Source organism: Prionailurus viverrinus, chromosome C1 (assembly GCF_022837055.1).
Source record: "Prionailurus viverrinus isolate Anna chromosome C1, UM_Priviv_1.0, whole genome shotgun sequence".
Lineage (NCBI taxonomy): Eukaryota > Metazoa > Chordata > Mammalia > Carnivora > Felidae > Prionailurus > Prionailurus viverrinus.
The window spans coordinates 67,546,023-67,568,358 of NC_062568.1; the positions used below are offsets into that span (position 1 = coordinate 67,546,023).

The 22,336-nt window shown below is 36.6% G+C and overlaps 1 protein-coding gene across 3 annotated transcripts in view; it reads left to right on the forward strand.

Annotated features, from left to right (window-relative positions):
• Positions 1-8,216, forward strand: part of PLA2R1 (phospholipase A2 receptor 1) — a 126,603-nt gene extending 118,387 nt beyond the window's left edge. For 2 of the 3 annotated variants that reach the window (XM_047870176.1, XM_047870177.1), the window contains 5 exons: positions 565-705; positions 1,205-1,321; positions 2,911-3,087; positions 5,928-5,960; positions 6,078-8,216. In XM_047870176.1, coding sequence (XP_047726132.1) covers positions 565-705; positions 1,205-1,321; positions 2,911-3,087; positions 5,928-5,960; positions 6,078-6,292 — 683 coding nt within the window. In that variant the 3' untranslated portion in view covers positions 6,293-8,216. Of the gene's footprint in view, positions 1-564; positions 706-1,204; positions 1,322-2,910; positions 3,088-5,267; positions 5,836-5,927; positions 5,961-6,077 lie in introns of those variants that run through there. The other variant, XM_047870178.1, reaches the window with a different exon arrangement.
• Positions 8,217-22,336: the final 14,120 nt, after the last annotated feature.

Consider the following 22,336-nt stretch of genomic DNA (forward strand, 5'->3'; position numbering starts at 1 on the left):
CATAGCCATACACCTAGGATCTCATCATGGAGGTGACCTCTAAAGAAAAGTCTACCTGATATTTCCCTTAGTTATGTGTTATGTTTTGCTATGCTATGTTACTTTACCAAATGCATTATTTTCTCTCACAGGTTGATTGGCAGGTAAGGATTTGCTAAATCTGTAATATTCAGCACTGCATAGAACACATTTTGTACATTTGGAAGTGCTTTTTGCCAACTTCATTCATTTCTATGAATCACATCCCCCAGTTTTTCCAACCTTTAGGATACCAATTATAAACATGAAAGACAGCCACCCTCACCCATGCAGCACCCAAACTAAGCCTAAGAAGCTATGCGTGAATATACCCTGTTATGTGTAGGTAAAGATTATTTCTGCCAGAAATGCTACAAACCGGATTTGGTTTTCTGATCATTTATATTAAACCCACTCTTTCAGAGTATTATCATGAAAATCTCGTTACACTATTTATCTTAGTCTGTCATAGAATTTAATGCAATGTTTATCCCAATAAATGAACCCAGTCACCACCCTAAAATCATAACTGACTTTTGTTCACAGAAACAAAACCATTTGGACACCCAGAGTTGTGCTCAGAAACATCTATTCCCTGGATAAAATTCAAAAGTAATTGCTACAGTTTTTCTACAGTCCTAGACAGTACGAGTTTTGAGGCTGCTCATGAATTTTGCAAAAAGGAAGGTAATTCTTTTGTGATGGTAAAATGCTTTCAATGCATTCCTTCTTGACGTTTCAGTAAACAATGTGGTTTTCTTCACTTGTCTGATTATTTAGTGACTTTAGGAGCAACAACAAAAAAAAGTAAATACTTTTGAATTGCTTGTTTGGGGATGGACTACCTATGAAATTCAGTGTCTGGTATAGACTGTGAAAACCTAATATGATATCTCAGAATACTACACTTTCACAGAAAATGTTCCTTTTGAATGCACCTGAATTATAAACTTTTAATGTTCTCTAAAATTAATATTCTATCCTTTAGCTTCTTAAGTACATGCTTGTCTCTTTTAATAAATGTAGTATAATTTTTAAATTTTTAATCAAAAATCACTTATTCACAATAGAAATGTTTGCTCTGCAAAGACTGAGTTTTACAAATTATTGTAAAGGAGACATTTTTAAAATTGAATTTACCCATAAACACAAATACTTGTTTATTTATTGTTTGTGTCTTTTATAGGATCTAATCTTTTAACAATCAAGGATGAGACTGAAAATTCATTTCTCCTAGAAGAGCTTTTTGCTTTTGGTTCTTCTGTCCAGATGGTTTGGTTGAATGCTCACTTTGATGGTGACAGTAAGTGATTTGGGTAAAGAGGAGACAGGATAAATAAATACATGGTGGCCAAGGCTAATGAAAATGACATCTACAAACCAGAAGGCTCTCCTTAGATATATTTGCAGTGAAAAAATAACAGTAATCCGAAAGCCACTTCCTCCAAAGACAATATTGCTAACCCTTTTCTATACCCTTGTGTCCTTTGAAATAATCCCAGAATACCAAACATAAAAACAAGCAAACAAGTTTATCTTATACTTACCCTCACATCATGAAGGTTCTTGGAGAGAAATTTGTGTTCACAGACTTAGTTATAGACAACAAAACCCTATTTGTTTGAAAATAGCCCAGATTCCTTGATGTTATAAAAGCACAACAGAGTTATAGAAACGTTTCAGTGATGAATTGTGCTTTTAGAATTATTTGCTTCTCATAAAAACCAGGGTCAGTGATCAAATGAGAACGTGGTATTCTTTTCTCTATGTAATTGGTGGTTATTGAAAGTACTTATAAAGAAAAATATTTTAATTGGTACGGAGAACTTCTTACAGTGGTGCCCCAAGGTGGAGGGTGGGTTCACTCTGACAAGGAGGAGTGTTTCAATCACAGACGTTGTTTAGAATTTCTAGCCCATTATGGTAATAAAAAGCTGACCCACTTTTAGGTACTTTTATTGTTGGTTTTAAATCCTTTTCAGACAATGTGTCTCCTCTTATTGCTTACACCTGGAGGACTCTACCACTGTCCCCACCCCCTCAGTCCCCACTGGCTTGCTTCTTAAAGAAATTCATTGTAAAATTATTTTAGAAAGAGAGTCATTATGCAATGATATAGATGGTAGGACTTCAAATGATGTCTTTAAATTGATTACAATTATAGGGAATATTTCAAAATTCAAACTATTACGTTAAAAAAAAGATGATATTTGGGGCACCTGGGTGGCTCAGTTGGTTGGGCATCTGACTTTGGCTCAGGTCATGATCTCACAGTTCGTGGGTTCAGGCCCCGCATCAGCACAGAGCCTGGAGCCTGCTTCACATTCTGGTCTCCCTTTCTCTCTCTGCCCCTTCCCTGCTTGTCCTCTCTCTCTCTCTCTGTCTCTGTCTCTGTCTCTCTCTCTCTCAAAAATAAATAAACACTAAAAAATTTTTTTAAGATGATATTCTAAATGAACTAAATTAGAACAATGTATCTAAAATAAATAGAGAGCTGTTCACAAAGCAACTTTACTAATACCTACCTTTTGATAATGACTTCATGACTGTACCTACTGAGTCGAATGTATCAGATAAAGAGACAGTCTCATTAAATTTAGGAGCTGCTTTTTTCAGAAAGAGAGAGAGAGAGAGAGAGCGAGCATGTGCACGAGCAAATGGGGGAGGGGAGAGAGAGAAGATATTAAGCAGGCTCCACACCCAGCGCAGAGCCCAATGCAGGGCTCGATCTCACAACTGTGAGATCATGACCTCCACTGAAATCAAGAGTTGGATGCTTAACCACCTGAGCCACCCAGATGCCCCAAGAACTGCTTTTTATGGTTCATTCCAGTCTTAGTATATTTGATAATCATACATATAAGTCATAGTAAGTCAACAATTTTTCTACAGATGAAACCATAAAGTGGTTTGACGGAACTCCCACAGACCAGTCGAACTGGGGCATTCGGAAGCCACAGACGGACCATGTCAAACCCCATCTGTGTATTGCCCTGAGGATCCCCGAAGGAGTGTGGCAGTTATCTCCATGTCAAGAAAAAAAAGGATTTATATGCAAAATGGAAGCAGGTGGGTAAAGTCAGAGGATAATTCTTCATTTTGATTCTACCCTGACTAATGTTGACCCACCTCTTTAGCATTTCAAGCGTTGAAAATGCAAGTATTCGGGGAATATTCAGATTCTGACATTATCATCTTGTTCTACATCAAACAAGTCAGAGGACATTTCAGCTCCTTCTTTCTCTGGTATCAACAAAAAATCATTATAAAGACTATGACTTTCCTGTGTCATCCTCCTTGTTCAACTAATGCGCAAAAAGCAGTTTAACCTCAAACAAATGGAACTAGAAATGTTAAAAGCAACTGCTACTGGTACTGCTAGTACCATTCTGGCAACTGCTACTCAGAAATGTTAAGATTCATCTTTGGTCCCAGGAAATATAATCAAGGCCTGGGTATTCTTGTTGTGGATTAATGGATGTGATTCTCTGTTGCTAGCCATAATATGTTATAAAAGTCATATTTTAACTTCATTGCGAGCTACATAGTTTGTGGTGATAAAAAGAAATAATAATTTTAGAAATCTAAGCCAGAAAATTCTAGTCAGTTGCCAATAATACAGAGATTTCTAAGACAGGATGTTAACAATGAACATTAACAGTGGAAAGGTGTTTTTAATAATAATCACAACATTTCTAGATGCCAGTGTTGCAGAGAAGGAGGAACCTGCTGATGAAGATTTCAGAGAGGAGATAAGGTTTTGGAATCCCAAAAGATGAAGAGAATAGAGGAGGGAAGGCATATTAGACAAAAGTCCCAGCATGACTAAAGCCAGTGATTGAGAATGAGCTCAGATTGGAGCAAAAGGCTCATATTAGGTGGTGATGAGAATAAAACTGGATAGTAATGTAGGATCCATTCACAGAGAGTATCTCTCTGTGATACTGTGAGAGTATCAGTTTAGAGAGCTGAACTTCATGGTGAACCTGACAGGGAAGCCCTATGTGCTCTGTAGACACTTGCAGTGGAATCACACTCATCTGGATATAAAGGGAGGCAGTTGTGATTTGAGTGACAGAACAAGGAACATGAGGAAGAATAGAAATAGGAAAAGAGAATCATCAGGATTTGGTGATCTGATTAGAGACTGGGTGGGAATGAAGGAGAAAAAACTGGAAGATGTCGGTACCAACATTCAAGCCCTAATAGTGTGGAAAACAGGACTGAGCCTAATAAGTAGTGTGCCCAAGTGATCAATAGCATTTAAGTATCAAAAACAAATCAGAAACACCTTGCGTCTATACAAGACTTTAAAGCTTCCTGTAATATATAGGATACCTCTTTCGTCCCTCATAGCAATTTTTTTTTAAATTTTTTTTAATGTTTATTTTTGAGACAGAGGGAGACAGAGCGTGAGTAGGGGAGGGGCAGAGAGAGAGGGAGACACAGAATCTGAAGCAGGCTCCAGGTTCTGAGCTGTCAGCACAGAGCCTGATGCGGGGCTCGAACCCACGAACCGTGAGATCATGACCTGAGCCGAAGTTGGACGCTCAACCAACTGAGCCACCCAGGCGCCCCCCTCATAGCAATTTTTAAAGCAGTGAAGCAGATACAATATTCCCATTTTACAGATGAGAAATGTACTTGATCAAACTGAAGCCCACAGTCCAAGTTTTTTGACTCTACATGGTCTTTCCATATCTGCCTACTGCATGCATCTTGAGAATAAATATTCTTTTAACAGCTTCTCTTTAAAAAGTATCTTCACATGGGACACCTGGGTGGCTCAGTTGGTTAAGCCTCTGATTTTGGTTCAGCTCATGATCTCACCGTTAGTGAATTAGAGTCCCATGTTGGGCTCTGTGCTGACAGCTCAGAGCCTGGAGCCTGCTTTGGATTCTGTGTCTTCCTCTCTCTGCCCCTCCCCTGCTCGCACACGTGCCCACTCTCTCTCAAAAATAAACCAACATTAAAAGCTAAAAATAAAAAAATAACAATAACTCTAAAGTTTCTTCACACACATATAACATGTGTTTTTAATAGTATGATGAAAAATTATATAGTATTATTTTTAAATTGCAAAACAGGTTTTGTTAATGTGGTTTTGCTGTTGGTGACAATGTTAATGTTTTAAGTGTGTAAGAATGAATGGGCCTAAGGACTGCACCAAGGCACTTTCTCCACTCCCAAATCATTTACTGATCTTTCTCTGGGTCATTCTCTACCTATTTCTCTGGATCTTTACCTAGAGGAAAAATAGCAGCGTTCAAACTTGGAGACAGAGTCTACTTGAAAGAGATACATTTTTACTGTAGAAAGTCGTCAAATGGGAACCCTCCAACTTTTTGAGTGGAAGAGCTATTTTTTATTCATTTTTCAAGATTCTTAATATTGCAAAGGTGAGAAAGTGCTGAGTTTAGAATCCTTCCCTGGAGGTAAAGAGATTATCATTGCTGGACAAACTCCATCTCATAGCTTAACAAAACTGAGTTCCTTGCAGGCAGGGACTATATTTTATTCATATTTTTATTGTAGCATAGTGCTGAGACTAGATGGAAAATTTTCAGCTTAAAAAAAAGAGCAGTGTATGTGTTTGTGAGCAATAATAATGATTATAATAAATCAGGGGTCAGCAAAATTTTCTTGTAAAGGGCCAGACAATAAATAGTTTAGACTTTGGGGGCCATATAGTCTCTGTCACGCTGCCACTGTAGCATGAAAGCCGCCAAAGACAATACATAAATGGATGAGTGTGACTGAGTTCCAATAAAACATTATTTATAAAAACAGGCACCAGATCTGATCCATGAGCCATAGTTTGTTGAACTCTGCTACAAATAATAACATAATTTTGCTGAATTAAAAGAAAATTTTAATCTCAGGTGGGTTTTTTTTGTATTTGTTTTTAGATATTCACACAATAAAGGAGCACTCAAGAAAAGGTAGGTTTGAACATTTTTTGATGTCTCTTAGAAATAATAAAATAGAAAGTAACTGTGTGGCAGTATCTATCTTAATTCATTGTCATTGAACCCTTCCTTTTTTTCATCTTCTTTCAGGACCAAGTCACAGCATTGTACCTCTTGCGGTAGCACTGACACTGATAGTAATTCTGGCAATTTCTGCACTTTCCTTCTGTATGTACAAGCACAACAGAGGTATCTTCAGGAGACTTGCAGGGTTTGGGAATCCTTACTATCCTACAACCAACTTTAGTACAGTACATTTGGAAGAAAACATTCTCATTTCTGATCTTGAGAAGAATGACCAATAACAATGAGTCCAGAAAATGCCACAGCCATGAGGATAATAAGAAAAGACTATAAGGGGAGTCTCCCCTCATTTTCCTTACAGACCAGATGCCGCTATAATGTAAATTGTGTCACTATTTAATCACTCTTAAAGTGATTACTGGTTTTGAACTGTAACCAAATCAGATGTGTGTTGAATTACTCATTTCCCCAAACTGTGATCTATTCTTAAAAAGGGGAAGTTATACAATGGCTACTATTCAGAAAACAAGAACTATTAAAAATAACTCCCTCTTCAAGACTCTCAAACCAATGTGAATGGCTTACTGAAACTTTAAAAGAATTTTTAGCCTAATCTGGCATCTATTCAGACATTTACCCATACTCATTCCATTAAAAGAGAGAGGGGGGAAGTAAAACAAATTTCAAAACTCTAGACCTTATACAAGACAAAAAGTTAAAGGCTTCTGAGAAGTTTTCTTGTTGGTTTTTTAATTCAATCGTTTTAACACAGGATTTAGAAAACTAATTTCTAAGCTTAAAACTCACACATTCTGGGCTCTAAACTAATATTTACAGTGATATTTGTTTTTATTAATTCCGAGTTCTCAAACTAAAAAAGAAAAATTACCTGTCTTTAAATAGGAAAGACCTTGGTTAGCAGCACACTTTCATAAGCAACCACATAATGTGGCTTAAAATCTTCAATTACTGAATGATGACTACATTTGATGTTTAAATATATAGATAAACTTAAAGGAATTTATCAAAATCTTACTATTGTTAAAACTCATGGTTTTTATTGAAAACTAAATGTTAAAATAATATATAACTCTCTTAACAATTGAAAGATATAAAACATAATTTGATTTTAAAGGGGAAAAAAATGAAGATCTGAATTACAGTCCCATTAGAACCACAATATAGGGTATATTGAGAAGTACTAAATAAATTACTCTCCAATCATAATCTAGATACCTTTGTTATATAAATGAGTTTATTTGGGGTATTCTATTTAGTAAATTATGGTTCTTAAGAACCATCTCTGTGTTGGACTAGTTAGTGTAGTTGATAAATTATGGTTAATAGCATAACACTGTAAATTAAATATCACATATTTGACTTTCCTACATGAATTTATGATATGGAAAAGTGCCTTCATAATCAACATTTAAAAGTTTACTGATTACATCAATGTTTATTGCATTCCTACTAAGAACCAAGTACCATTCTAGAAACTAGACATATTGTGGTGAGCAAATTAATGCAAACTCTTGTTTTTATGTCACTTATTTTCTGAGAAAAAAGTGAGAGCAAGCCGGTAAAGAAATGCATAAGTACAAAATTCCAGGTGGTTATGAAAATTAAGTAAGGTCTTGTGACAGAAAGGAACTGGGGGAATCTCAGGGCCTCCCCTGAAGGTGCATTTTAATTATAACATCCAGTTGCCTTGAAACTAACTAGTAGCCACTAGTCATGAGGTGGAGCTCCAGGAGAAAGTGTGAGTGAATTGCTAAGTGAAAAACCATCATCATTAGAAATGTAATTTAACGAGCATACCCTAAGAATGGAGTCCTTGTGGCCTGAAACAATTAATACAGCTTCCAAAAGCAGCTCTTTGTCACCGCTGTGTAACTTACACATTAGGACAATCTACTTCCATAATTTTTTTAAGTTTTAAGACTTCATTTTTTAAAGGATATTATATTGTGTGGCGGTTGAATATTTATCACTCATAAGAATAATTGGCTTGAACTAACCAGGTGGTATAAAAGCCCGATTTAACAATCTGTCAAATGAAATTAAAGTTCTGTTCTTTTCAGTGGGATTGGTAAAAACTGCTAATCAATTATCCTTCTAGTTGAGTTATATTGAAGTGGAATAGTCACATGTAACAATTTGACAAAGTATGTCATTAATAAAGTGGTTTTGCAGAAAGAGACCATACTTCTTGTCAATGCTCTGTACTTTGCTATTTAGTATTGAACTGCATCTCTGGGGAATCTGTCCCCATAGACAAGATCATGCAGTCCTTCCCATTACTGAAATAGAAAGTATTGAAATATTATGTTTTATTTATATATGTGCACTTAAAAAAAGGTTTTCCACATCTATTTTTAATCTGCACTAGATTTCATAGCTATGGCATGAAAAGCAAAGAAGCATTAGGGTCACAAACTCATTCACACATAATTAATGTGCCCCCCTCCAAAAAAATCAGTTGTTATCCATGACTCTGGGTAATGGAAATCTTAGATTTTACAATTAAACATATCTTACGCTTTTCCAATTCCAACAGTCTTCTTTGAGTTTAAATGCTTCTTCAATTGAAAGTTCCACTTCCTACCAGGGGTGGGTTAGATGGGGTCTTAGATAAACAGTATTTTGGAGTTTCCTTTTCCTCCTCAAAATGGTGATGGATATATGAGAATTTGTGTCATTGTAGTACTCGGGGAAGAAAGTGATAACTTATTGTAAATGTGTGTTATCTCTGTCCACTGAGGGTAGTTGTCTGGCCCCATTCCTGGGAACAATGCAGGCATCAGCTATGAAGTCTGTAGTTGGTGCAACCTGCCATCTATTCTCTTAGATTTGGCTACATCCTGGCTCACTCCAGCACTGCCTTGTCCCTGGAGTACTGGCTGTGACTCCCATTCAATTCTCTACCTGAGCACTGCTGTTATACAAGGCCACTTCACATCTACAGTAGTGAGACGTATATAGCACCATCAGTTACTCTATTAGGGGAGGCTAAATGCTCTAGCAAACAATCCCAAAACCCCAGTGGCTTAACACACCAAAGGTTTACTTCTCATCCATATCAACAATGGGTTTGCAGGAGACAGAGAGTGACAGAGCATGAGCGGGGACATTGAATATTTTTAAGGAGTTCAGTTTCCAGAATCTTTAGCCTTCATATATATTCTTTCTTAGAACTAACCTGCATGCGAACACCTGTGAGATCATAGTGTCATGTTGGTTCTTCCTTTCTACTTCTCTTGCACAATGCACAAATGCTTATCACTACCTAAATAATAATAATAATAATAATAATAATAATAATAATAAAAACATGGCTTTCACTCCAAATCTTGCTATGATGCTTTATCTTGGAGAAAATCCTCCATGGCACCAAACAAAGGGAAAAAAACTTAAAGTCAATGAAGCTTCTTTTAATAAAGGAATTATAAAACCAGTGTAGAGCCTCATGTCTTTCCCTGGGTTCATACATTTTTCCGTGAAGGATGAAGTGATGAGTAAGAAATTCCATGCTGCAATATTCTAAATTAATATGCATTATATAGTGGAACAACAGGAATGATAACTACTTTTGTTTAAGACTTTATCTCACCCAGCCCCTAACTATTGTCAAAGAAGATATTTCTGGAAAGAAATTCTGGTGAAAGCAAAGAGAATGTCGATATATATAAGAACCTGACATCTTACTTTACCCTGATGAAAAGCTTATGACAAAGATGTGTGCTTTCTCTGTATTAGATTTCTAAGTGAAGGTAAGGTAGAGATATATATTTTTTTTACTTTTAAATTTAAATCCAAGTTAGTTAGGGGCAACTGGGTGGCTCAGTCAGTTGAGTCTGACTTCAGCTCAGGTCATGATCTCATGGTTCATGAGTTCAAGCCCTGCGTCAGGCTCTGTGCTGACAGTGCAGAGCCTGGAGCCTGCTTCAGATTCTGTGTCTCCCTTCCTTTGCCCCTCCCCCGCTCATATTCTGTCTCTCAAAGATGAATAAATGTTAAAAAACAAAAACACAAACAAAACAAAACAAAAAACATGCTCACTGAATTGAAAAATGGAATCAGATTTTTTCTGAATATTTATTTGTCTTATTTGGCTCAGGGATTTGACCATGAAGATTGGCCTCACCAATTAAGCTTTATGATGAATATTTTTCATTAACTAAATAATCTAATTTGCAACTCTAGTGTCATGATTAAATCACATATTAAGATAAAAACATTTTAATAGAAAAATAGTACTGACAAACCTATAATGATATTAACAATATATCATTTTTCCTAACTTTACTTGGTATATCAGATGAAACAACAGTGCCTATGAATGAACAAACCCCCTTTAATTCCTATCTACTTATATGAAGTTTATACGAAGAAAGTTTTTATATTAGTCAAGATAAGTTATGGGATGCTATGGAAACAAGTAAACCCCCTAATGTTAATGGTTCAAAACAAAACTCAAAAATTAATTTTCTGGTCATAGAAAGACTGCTATGGTTCCATGGATTCTCCAGGGAAGTTCACATCCAAGCAATAACTCAGAGATCCAGACTGCATATTCCTGCCTCTGGAACATGGGGCTTTTTCATGGTAGGAAAAAGCAGTAGAACTGTTAAGTTTCTGGGTCCTTGAGCAACACATGGCACTTCCACTAATATATCACTGGCCATACTAGTCACATGGTCCCACCTAACTGCAAGAAAGTCTGACAGGTCTCCCAGTGTGCTCAAGAAGGAGAGGATAACCAACAACTATGAGCACCAATAATCTCTACCAGAGTTTCTCAGCATGTATAGCTAAAAAATAACAACAACAACAACAACAACAACAACAACAATAGAATTCATGCTAAACCCTGAGTTATTCTAGCAATTTTAAATTAATAATAATTAATTTCATTGTGATATATCCATTTCATTAAGAGATATATTACCTATAATATTTAGTTTGATATAGGCTCATTATTAACTGTTGTAAATATTTATGTTGTTCTAACCAATTGTATACTAATAAAAATTGACATGACAGCTCAATATAGAAGAAAATGCATGACACGTAGAACCTATGTTCACATGGAAATTTTAAAAATAATTTTAATTTATATACATATTTTTTACTATAGGCCAATATGACATGGTGATGAGTAAAATATTTTTCAAGATTAAAAACATATTACATTAGGATAAAATTCTGTGGGTAGATTGGAATGGAAATATAAGACTAAGGAGAAAAACAAAACAATGTCTCTAACTGCCAAGAGCTCGTCTGTGTGTATTTCTATTTTTAAATAGATTCTGATGGAATTCAAATCATTAAGGAATCTTCAGTCAAAGGAATTAGTGCTCCCCAGAGAAGTGGCTGATTCCAGGTCTGGGGCAGGAAAAATGCAAGATGAAAGTGGATTATCTTGTGGTCCCAGAAAGTAAAAAAATGCTCACAAAAAGATAAGGTCATGTCCAAAGGGCACAGGAACTAACCTGACAGAGTTCCCAATGGCTAACATTAGAACAATTTGAGTATAAAAATATTTATAGTATTTGATTGTAACTCATAAAATATAAGTCCATATTGATAAAAATAAACAACTGAATGAATAAATAAATTAAGGGGAAAACGATTCTTTTCTTCAGAAGAAATACAACTCATAAGTGTAGTAGGAATAAGAGAAACAAAAATCACCATTAGACAAACACCACAGTAATAATTTATATAGGCAAGATCCACCAGTGGGTGCTAGAATTAGTGGGTGACCGTTTGCGGAGAAACAGGAATTTGCATAGCCTTAAAGTATTACCCCCAAGATAGTCACTAATTATAATGGGAAAGTACTAACTTTACACTACAGAAACCGCTTTAATCAAGTGATCAAGGTTAACATAAGCAGTAATTAGCCATTTCAGCATCAAGTACTCCCTAATATGATGTCCTCAGAAGGGCACATGACTTCCTTGGTACCCTCTTCAATAATGCATAATCTTAATTTAATAATAAAAAACATCAGACAAATCCAAATTGAGGAACATTTTACAAAATAACTGACCACTTCCAAAGTGCCAGGTCATAAAAGTTAAAGGAAGACTGAGAAAATATCACAGCTTGGAGGAAAATAAGGAGACATGACAACTAAGTGCATGGTGGAATGCTGGATTTGATCATGGAACAGAAAATGGACATCATGGAAATGTGAAATTACAATAAAATGTATAGTTTAGTTAACACAGTATTACACTAGTACTAATGTCTTAGTTTTGATGATTGTAGTATGGTTATGTGAAATGTACCATTAGGGCAAGCTGGATGAATGGTATACAGGAATTCTCTGTATTAAATTGGCAACTTTTCCATAAACCTAAAATCATTCAAAATAAAAAGTGAAAAATCTGCTATGATATGAGAGCCCCTTGGAGTGTCATGACATTTTTACTTCTCAATGCCATTATTTATAATATGCTGTAAATTGCATCCTACTTATAAAACATTTTTAGATGTCAACTTGGAAATGTGGGAAGAGATGTACATCTTTTTTTCAAAATTCTTTTAGGAAGTATGCAAACACAAACATTGGAGGACTACTACTCTTTGACGTTCTTTCTCTCCTGTCCCAAATAAGAAACAAGCAAAATCCATCTTTTCTTCAATCGGTCTGATAACTCTCCTACTGGAGGTTTTGGGCCGAGATATGTCTTGCTGTGGGCTACATTTACTTGCATTTGCTCTCTTTTCTCCACACTCTTCCTCACTCCAGGTCTTTTTAGGACTTCTCATTCTCTCTCTCTCTCTCTTTTTTAAATTTTATTTATTTAATTAATTAATTTATTATTTTTTTTTAATTTACGTCTAAGTTAGTTAGCATATAGTGCAATAATGATTTCAGGAGTAGATTCCAGTGATTCATCCCCTATATATAACACCCAGTGCTCGTCCCAACAAGTGTGTTCCTTAATGCCCCTTACCCATTTATCCCATCCCCCCACCCACAACCCCTCCAGCAACCCTCAGTTTGTTCTCTGTATTTAAGAGTCTCTTATGGTTTGTCCCCCTCCATTTTTATATTATTTTTGCTTCCCTTCCCTTCTGTTCATCTCTTTTGTATCTTAAATTCCACCAATGAGTGAAGGACTTCTCATTCTCTTACTCCTCCTTATCCACTACAACCTCATGGTTTAGTCTTAATGACAGATATTTCAAAAACGTTATGTCCATCATAATTCTCATTGTCAACATTTATAAGAAACTTGAAATACAGTATTTATTACAATGCATGGTTGGAATCTCCAGTCCCTCTTCTTACACCTCTCAAAACAGTGATTGATAGCAGAGACGGGCAAGGCCAAATCCAGAATGATGCCTGTTGTTGTGAATAAAGTTATTAGAACACAGCCATCCTCCTTCATTTTCACACCATGTATGATCACTTCCAGGCTACCACAGCAGAGTTCAGTGTTTGTGACACAGATCGAGTGGCCCACAAAGTCTACATTTTCCATCCGGCCCTTTATAGGAAAAGTTTGCTGACCCTAACTAATATAAAGAATCAAAAACCTAAAATAGGTGATCCAACATACTTTGACATGTCCTGGCAAGCACTATTATATATATGGGCAGCACTTCAGCGTATCACTAAGCAATTCTGATCAGTAAACATTTACTGAGAACCTACTGTGGCCCAGAGAGGGTCTTAGGCTCTGGCACTGGAAATATGAATAAAATTGTCTCTGTTCTCATCAGACCTTAGGGGCAGAGGAATACGTAAATAATAAGTGCAATACGACGTGATACAAATAGTAACAGGAGGACCAGAATCAGAAAAAAAGAACACTGATTAATTCTGTCAGATAAAGAGGCTTAACACGGAGAATAATGCCTATCGAATAGGAAATTTTAGATGAAAAAGCTTTCTTTGACATCTTTTTTGAATTAGGAAAAAAGTTTTCAGTTTGGGGCTAACAATGAAGAAAAAGTGGACCAAACTGCTGTATAGCTAACTTTTGAATCTTCAGAAAAAAGACAGTCACAAGAATGGCACAGGTTACTACCTCTATATTGTGGCTAAAGCCAACTTGTTTATAGTGCTTCCAAGCTATTACAAGACTGAATTGGAAGATGTGAGTAAATATGCATTGCCCATCATACCACAGCATTCAAATACTAAATTCTGTAAACAATTTCAGGTTAAAAATCTATATATCATGTGTTATATGAACAAAATAATACCTACTATGGCTCTCATAATTCTTAGGCATAAAATTCATGGCTTACACTAAAAAAACCCTAAAGCTTTTATAATTGAACTTTAGAAATAAACATTTAAAAGTAATATATATTTTAGAAATATTGACTTAGCTGTTAATGGTTCTCAAAAACCTGATAAAACTCATGATATCTTGGATTATTTACAAGAATTTATAGCATTTAGAGTTTTGCATCTGATGTTTACAACTGAATATAAAATGACTGAAAACTCAGATTTGTTCATTCTTTGTGTTATAAGTTTGAAGTACAATAGGGTATGTGGTTTTTTAAAATTCAGCTATGTTTATTGCAGCATTATTTACAATAGCCAAACTATGGAAACAACCCAAGTGCCTATCAATAGATGCATGCATAAAGATGTGGTACACACACACACACACACACACACACACACACACACACAGGAATATTACTTAGCCATACAGAGAACAAACTTATGGGTCCCAGAGGGGGATTAACAGTACACTATCATCATGAGCACTGAGTAATGGATAGAATTATTGAATCACTATACCACTATATAACTATATAACACTATATAACACTAATATAACATATAGTATGTTAACTATACTGGAATTACAATTGTTTAAATAACAAAAAAATTCAGCCACAATATTTAGTCTTACACAAATGGCCAATATTTTAGGTATACTTATAAATATGTTGAACCATATGTTTCATTTAAGTCAATTCCATTATTGTTACATTTTAAATCTTGTAGAGAAAAATCAACAAATATTCCTAAATCTGAAATGCTAGATAAAAAAATTGAAAATCTACATGTGCTTATAATGCCTAATGAAGAATTATAATTGCAGAAGAAAATCCATAACTAAAATCTCAAAATGATTCCCATGTATACCAGTGACCTTCTTTACTCAGAGTTAATTAACACAAGCACTTGCTTCTTGCAGAGCACTTTACTGTAATTTAGAACAAATTAGGTAAAAAAAAATCATTGAAATGCTGTTTTCTTCACACCATGAAGTGAACATGGTGGGCCCAAGTTAACTCATTTAAAATATTGTCATCCATTTCTTGTAATTATGAATAGCAATACTATTTTTTTGCAAAAAACAAAAAAAGACATTCTGATCTATGCTATTTTTAATTTGTTTCCTGTGCTTCTATTTAATAATGGAAATTGATTTTAAAAACTAATATAAAATGCCTTTCTCCATCTCTCCCATTAAGTGTCTCATTTACATTAAATTCAAGCATGTATGTTTTCCTAGGCATTTTTCAGATAAATGTATTATGAATTAATATGGCAAATTATAAAGAATTTGCCCCTCTCCTAATCCTAAAATTGTGACTTTATTATTGTTTCCACATGGCATTTTGTGAATTAACTTGAGCTTCTTTAGCTCCAACTTAGGAAATGATGTCCCCAGGAGGTTATTTAAACTTTACTCTTTACCTTCTCAGAGAGCAGACCTGGGTGGAGCTGGAAACCCAACTCAGAGATGTAGGAATCAGTGGGATGTTTGCCCCTGTAGACTTTGAGGAGACAGTGAGACCCAGAGCCAGAAGGCAGAACCAGGGAAAACTCACGAAAAGGGGAAGGGAGGGCTAGGGACTTAAAAGGAAGCGTTACCTCACTGTCACCAATGACTTTGGATTTCCTGATTCAGAATGCGGTTCTATGGAGACTAATGAGAAATTTGTTCAAGAATGAGCATATCTGAAAGGATAAATGCACCTTTATGTTTATCGCAGCATTATTTACAATAACCAAATTATGGAAATAGCTCAAGTGTCTATTGATAGATGAATGCATAAAGAAGATGTGGTACACAAAGCAATCTACATATTCAATTCAATCCCTATCAAAATAACACCAGCATTCTTCACAGAGCTAGAACAAAAAATCCTAAAATTTGTATGGAATGAGAAAAGACCCTGAATAGTCAAAGCAATCCTGAAAAAGAAAACCAAAGCTGGAGGCATCACAATTCCAGACTTCAAGATGTACTACAAAGCTGTAATCATTAAGACAGTATGGTATTGGCACAAAACAGACACTTAGATCAATGGAACAAAAGAGAGAACCCAGAAGTGGATCCACGAATGTATGGCCAACTAATCTTTGACAAAGCAGGAGAAAATATCCAATGGAATAAAGACAGCCTTTTGAGGAAATGGTGTTGGGAAACTGGGCAGCGATGTGCAGAAGAATGAACCTGGACCACCTTATACCATACACAAAAATAAATTCAAAATGGATGAAAGACCTAAACGTAAGACAGGAAGCCATCAAAATTCTAGAGGCGAAAGCAAGCAAAAACCTCTTTGACTTCACCCGCAGCAACTTCTTATGCAACACATCTCTGGAGGCAAGGGAAAACAAAAACAAAAATGAATTACTGGGACCTCATCAAGATAAAAAGCTTCTGCAAGGCAAAGGAAACAATCAACAAAGCTAAAAGGCAACCAAAGAAGATATTTGCAAATGACATATCAGATAAAGTATACAAAATCTATAGGGAACTTATCAAACTCAGCACTCAGAAAACAAATAATCCACTGAATAAATGGGCAAAAGACATGAACAGACACTTTTCCAAAGAAGACATCCAAATGACTAACAGACACATGAAAAGATGCTCAACATCACTCATCCTCAGGGAAATACAAATCAAAACCACAATGAGCTACCACCTCACACCTGTCAGAATGGCTAAAATTAACAACTCAGGCAAGACAGATGCTGGAGAAGATGCAGAGAAAAAGGAACCCTTCTGCATTGCTGGTGGGAAGGCAAACTGGTGCAGCCACTCTAGAAAATAGTATGGAGATTCCTCAAAAAATTAAAAATATGGGAATGCAAGCTGGTGCAGCCACTCTGGAAAATAGTATGGAGGTTCCTCAAAAAACTAAAAATAGAACTACCCTACAACCCAAAAATTCCACTACTAGGCATTTATCCCAAGGATACAAGTGTGGGTTGTGGGGGTTATGGGCTAAATGGGTAAGGGGGACTAAGGAATCTACTCCTAAAATCATTGTTGCACTTATATGCTAACTAATTTGGATGTAAATTTTAAAAAATAAAAAAAAACAAGTTAAAATAAAATAAAATAAAATAACAGTTCCATATGGTGCTTTTGGAAATAGAAAAAAAAATTTAAAATAGAATTACCCTATGACCCAGCAATTGCACTACTAAGTACTTATCCAAAGGATACAGGTGTGCTGTTTCGAAGGGGCACATGCACCCCAATATTTATAGCAGCGCTATCAACAATAGCCAAAGTATAGAAAGAGCCCAAATGTCTATCGATGGATGAATGGATAAAAAAGATGTGGTATATATATAAAATGGAGTATTACTCAGCAATCAAAAAGAATGAAATCTTGCCATTTGCAACTACGTGGATAGAACTGTAGGGTATTATGCTAGGTGAAATTAGAGAAAGACAGATATCATATGACTTCACTCATAGATGGAATTTAGGATACAAAACAGATGAACAGAAGGGAAGAGAAGCAAAAATAACATAAAAACAGGAAGGGGGACAAACCATAAGAGACTCTTAAATACAGAGAATAAACTGAGGGTTGCTGGAGGGGTCACGGGTGAGGGGATTGGCTAAATTGGCAAGGGGCATTAAGGAGAACACTTGTTGGGATGAGCACTGGGTGTTGCATGGAGGGGATGAATCACTGTAATCTACTCCTGAAATCATTATTGCACTATATGCTAACTTGGATCTAAATTTAAGATACACACATACATACATACATAAAGAAGATATGGTACACACACACACACACAGAATGTAATATCACTCGGCCATACAAAAAGAATGAAATCTTGCCATTGCAACAACATGGATGGAGCTAGAGAGTATACTGCAAAGTGAAATAAGTCATTCAGAGAAACACAAATACCACATGATTTCACTCATATGCAGAATTTAAGAAACAAAACAAAGGAACAAAGGAAAAAAGAGACAAATAAGCCAGACTCTTACCTATAGAGCAGGATGATGTTTACCAGAAGGGAGGTCGGTGGGAGGATGGGTCAAATAGGTGAAGGGGATTAAGAGCACACTTAATCATGATGAACACTGAGTCATAGATAGAATTGAGTCACTATATCATGTACCTGAAACTAATAATACTGAATGTTAATTATACTGGAATTAATATTAAAAAGAAAAAACAAGAATAAACATGTCTGGATAAATGTAGTGTTTACCAAGGCCATAGGCACAAATAGTCCTCAAGCAAAAATTCATCTGCTCAGACAAGAAATCATTTTACTCCTGTTTTATTCCAGATGACAACTAAAAGTGCAAAGGAAAACCAGTGTCTCACATGTTGGCCAACAGGGGGTGATCCGAGTGAAGTAGTGCCTCCTGGCCACAGAGAAGGATCAGAGAGCTAGTGACATTGGTACTCACAGTAGAAATTCCCTAGAGTTGATACTACAACTTATACTTCCCAAAGGAAGTTTAGAGAGAAATACTGAGAAAGAAGGCCTACTCGTTTATGTATTGCCTTAGAAGATAATCTGTTATTGAACTGCATATTAATAAGTAAATGTAATGTTACACTTCAGTAATAAACTGCATTTGTTAAGAAGTATACTTCCATGGATGGCAGCCATCATAATTATCCTATTGTTGTTATCATTACTCATAATCCATTGGAAGCATTCTCATCTAACTCGGTTGGGATTTAGTCAGGGAATCAAAAATATCAGTTAAAGCAAGGAATCACAGAAACTGATAGATGCACACTTAGCATAAACATTTTATTTTCTACTAGAATACATAAATACACATTTTCCACAGATCTTTTGGTGTAGAGACAGTATCATTCATTTCAATATGGCTTCCTGTTGGTCTCATGCATAAAGCATACCCATAGGATTTTGTCCACAATCTCTAGTTTCAGTGTCTTTAGTGCAGTGAAAATTTAAAGATAGCTATAGGCAAATCTGAGTGCAAAGCTTTAAATTTTTGTAACTTTCCACAATATTTATAATTGTCTTGTTCAACAACAGAATTAGCTATTCACCTATTTTGAGTCTCCTCAAAGCTTTAGCTGAGTTTTCATTAGAGAATTTTCTTTTTACACTCATATTTTATACTTTTAAACTTAATTAAACTATAAAATTACAATACCTAGCACCAATTGGCACAAACAGATTTGGGAACAAGCACAACCAATTCATGTTAAGCCAATGAAGGAACTGGTGGGAACATCAACCTTGCCCCCACCCGCCTTAAACAGCACATTTCACAGATGGCTTGGCTGATCCAGCATGGCAGCAAAGTAAGTTGCTTCTTCAGTAGTTAGTGACTGAGGTTTACAGCAGGCATAGGAAGACTTTCTCTCAGAACTTAACTCTGGAATCTACACAGAATGGATCTGAGCATAAATAAGCAAGTCATCTTAAAAGAGAAAATATCTTCCCAGGTTATCTGTCTAGATTGTAACTTGATTAAACATGTATGAGGAAAGACGGAAAGAAGGTGCTGAGGAAAGTGGTAGGGAGGGGAGTCCGTCGCCTGTGGAACCAAGCTCACAGACAGATCTTCAGCAGTTTTGGGGAGAAAGGGACTTGGGCATTAGACAACGTGTATTTCCACTTCCAATGGCAAGGCTCCTGGGGTATGGCCCAAGAATTTTAGGGTTACAAAGGCATCCCTGGGTGAGATGAATATATTATTAGACCATCTTACCTTGTGCTATACGCATAACTTACTTTATTCCATTTCCATGCCCAAAATCTCTAGTTAGGATCTGGGTCCTCAGTGTAGGTTTGCCTACTAAGGAGAGAATGTCTGATCTCCCAGACTTTGAGTATGTTAGGCCCTAGGAGAGGGGTTGCCTATGATAAAAGAAATGGCTTGTGACTATGAATAAATTCCCATGCACTTGAGAGAAGGTGCTAATTGTGCAAGTACTCATCTTAAATTTCTAATTGTAAATTAACACACTGGCATCGTGATAGCTACTTCAGTCTCCTGTATGATTTTGTAGGATCAATGATGGCTCCAGATTGTCACTGTTGGAGGTGTTCAGGTGTGGAAAGGGAATCTTGACCCAAAGGACTTATCCTGGTGCAATGATGGAAGGAACATGTGCACAGTGCTTACTTAGATGGCAGAACAACCCTAAATTGGTATTATGATTTCTACCTTGGTTTTTGTGGGTGTTTAGTTAGGGGGAACCAAGGCATGACATCCTCTGGTCCCAAACAAGAGTGAGTTTCTCTTAAAATCAAGAACCAGATCCTGGAACACAGTTGTGATCTTCAAGGTCCAACCCATCTCCACTTAGCCTCCATTTTCTGTGATGACAACTAGGCCTCTTCCACCAGCTCTCATTCCATTTATCTCATGGTAGTATTTGAAGGACCACAGACCAAATTCATGCACCTTGTTTACCCTGGTTTCCAAATGATGAAAATAGGTTTAGAAACATTCTTCTATTTGACCACTGAATGATACATGGCTAATTTGTGGCAAAGTTGGATTCAGAACCTGATCTCATGATTACTGGTTCTGAGCTCCTGTCAGTAGTTTGTGCTACCTGCAGTTTGATTAACTACAGAGTGCTACAAGAAAGGTGGAGGCTTAAAGGAACTGGGGGCATGGTAGACCAAGGAAAACTAAAGAGGCCATGCTATTGGGCCGTAAAATCAGAGATGGGCAAATAAGCTTCTCAGCTAACTCAGACAACTGGGAAGGTGACACATAATTGCAATTCTGCTTTGGAATCCAAACAGGTCTGTGGAGCAGGGAAGGAGCCCCAAGGAGAGCTCTAACAGTGGGGAGCTGAAGGAAAGAAGTATAAAAGAGGGAGAGTTAGGAACCCCAGAGGAGCGCTACAGATTACCTGACAAACAATTAAAAGCAAAGTTACCTATTTGCTTTTTCTGATGAATCTGACAAATGGCAAGACTTCCTCCTGCAGTCCTGGATAGTAGCAGGAATTGGGTTGTTTCTGTCTTGTTCCATGTTCCTAACGACTAATGCATTCTGGTTAAAAGCTAGTAAACTGCAATCCAAACTGATTAAAGATATCAGACAAGCAGCTCTGAAAGTCACATAGCCCCAGGAAACAAGAGAATTTTGGGAAATGCCTTTTTATTAGTAATGACTGGAAAGCAGAAGAATGGGAACTGGAAGACCGTTGAGTGTAGATTCTAATAGGTCACAACCATATCAGATACAAGTGCAGTCTCTTAGCATCAGTCTTGTTCCAGTCTTGTATGTGTGCTGAATATTCCTGCAAATCCACACCCCACCTGCCTTCACCCTGCTCTGTGCCTCAGCCTAGATCACTCAGACTTCCTTGTCCTGTAGCTTCTATGGGGTCCAGTTCAGTGGGACACTCCAAAAGGAAACTCAAAGGTAAGAAAAAAGAAAGGTTTGCATTTTAATCTCCTTGGCTCCCTCTTGTCTTGATGTAACGTAACAGTGGCCACATTCCTCCACTGAGGCCATAGCCCTCATTGCACTCTGCCCTGCCCACCTCCCCCACCCCCCCACACACACCTGTAGTGTTTTCCAGACCCAGGAATAGCAAAACTACTTGCTTCTCCAGGCCTCGGTAGTAGCAGCTCCCTGCTGCATGGAGTCCCTGGGTGCTTCCTTTAACCTTACCACACCTTTATAAATAGCCCCTTTGCTAAATTCTCTTCAATTCCACATCTCATGAGCCACCCATTTCCTGGAGGGCCCTGATACAGCAAACTTGCAAACATGGGCCACGCTTTTGATATTGTAGTGGCTCACACTTTAGCAGTCTTTATTCTCCACCTTTCAGTTTCATTTTTGTGTGAAGCTTTTCCAAGACAACAACATAAAATTCCAATTAAACACATGTTCAGCCCTACTAGACTCTAAAAGCAAGCATGGTAAATCACTCCCAAGTAAGCCATTCTTGGGCTAAAATAGGAGTGGACACTGTCAAGGGAAAAAGGGTTATTAGAAGCCCAAACTGTTAAATTATACTTTCATGACTGAACACAACTGTAATCCATATTATTATTTTAAATTACACTATAAAAAGCATTCATTTATCGCCTTTCC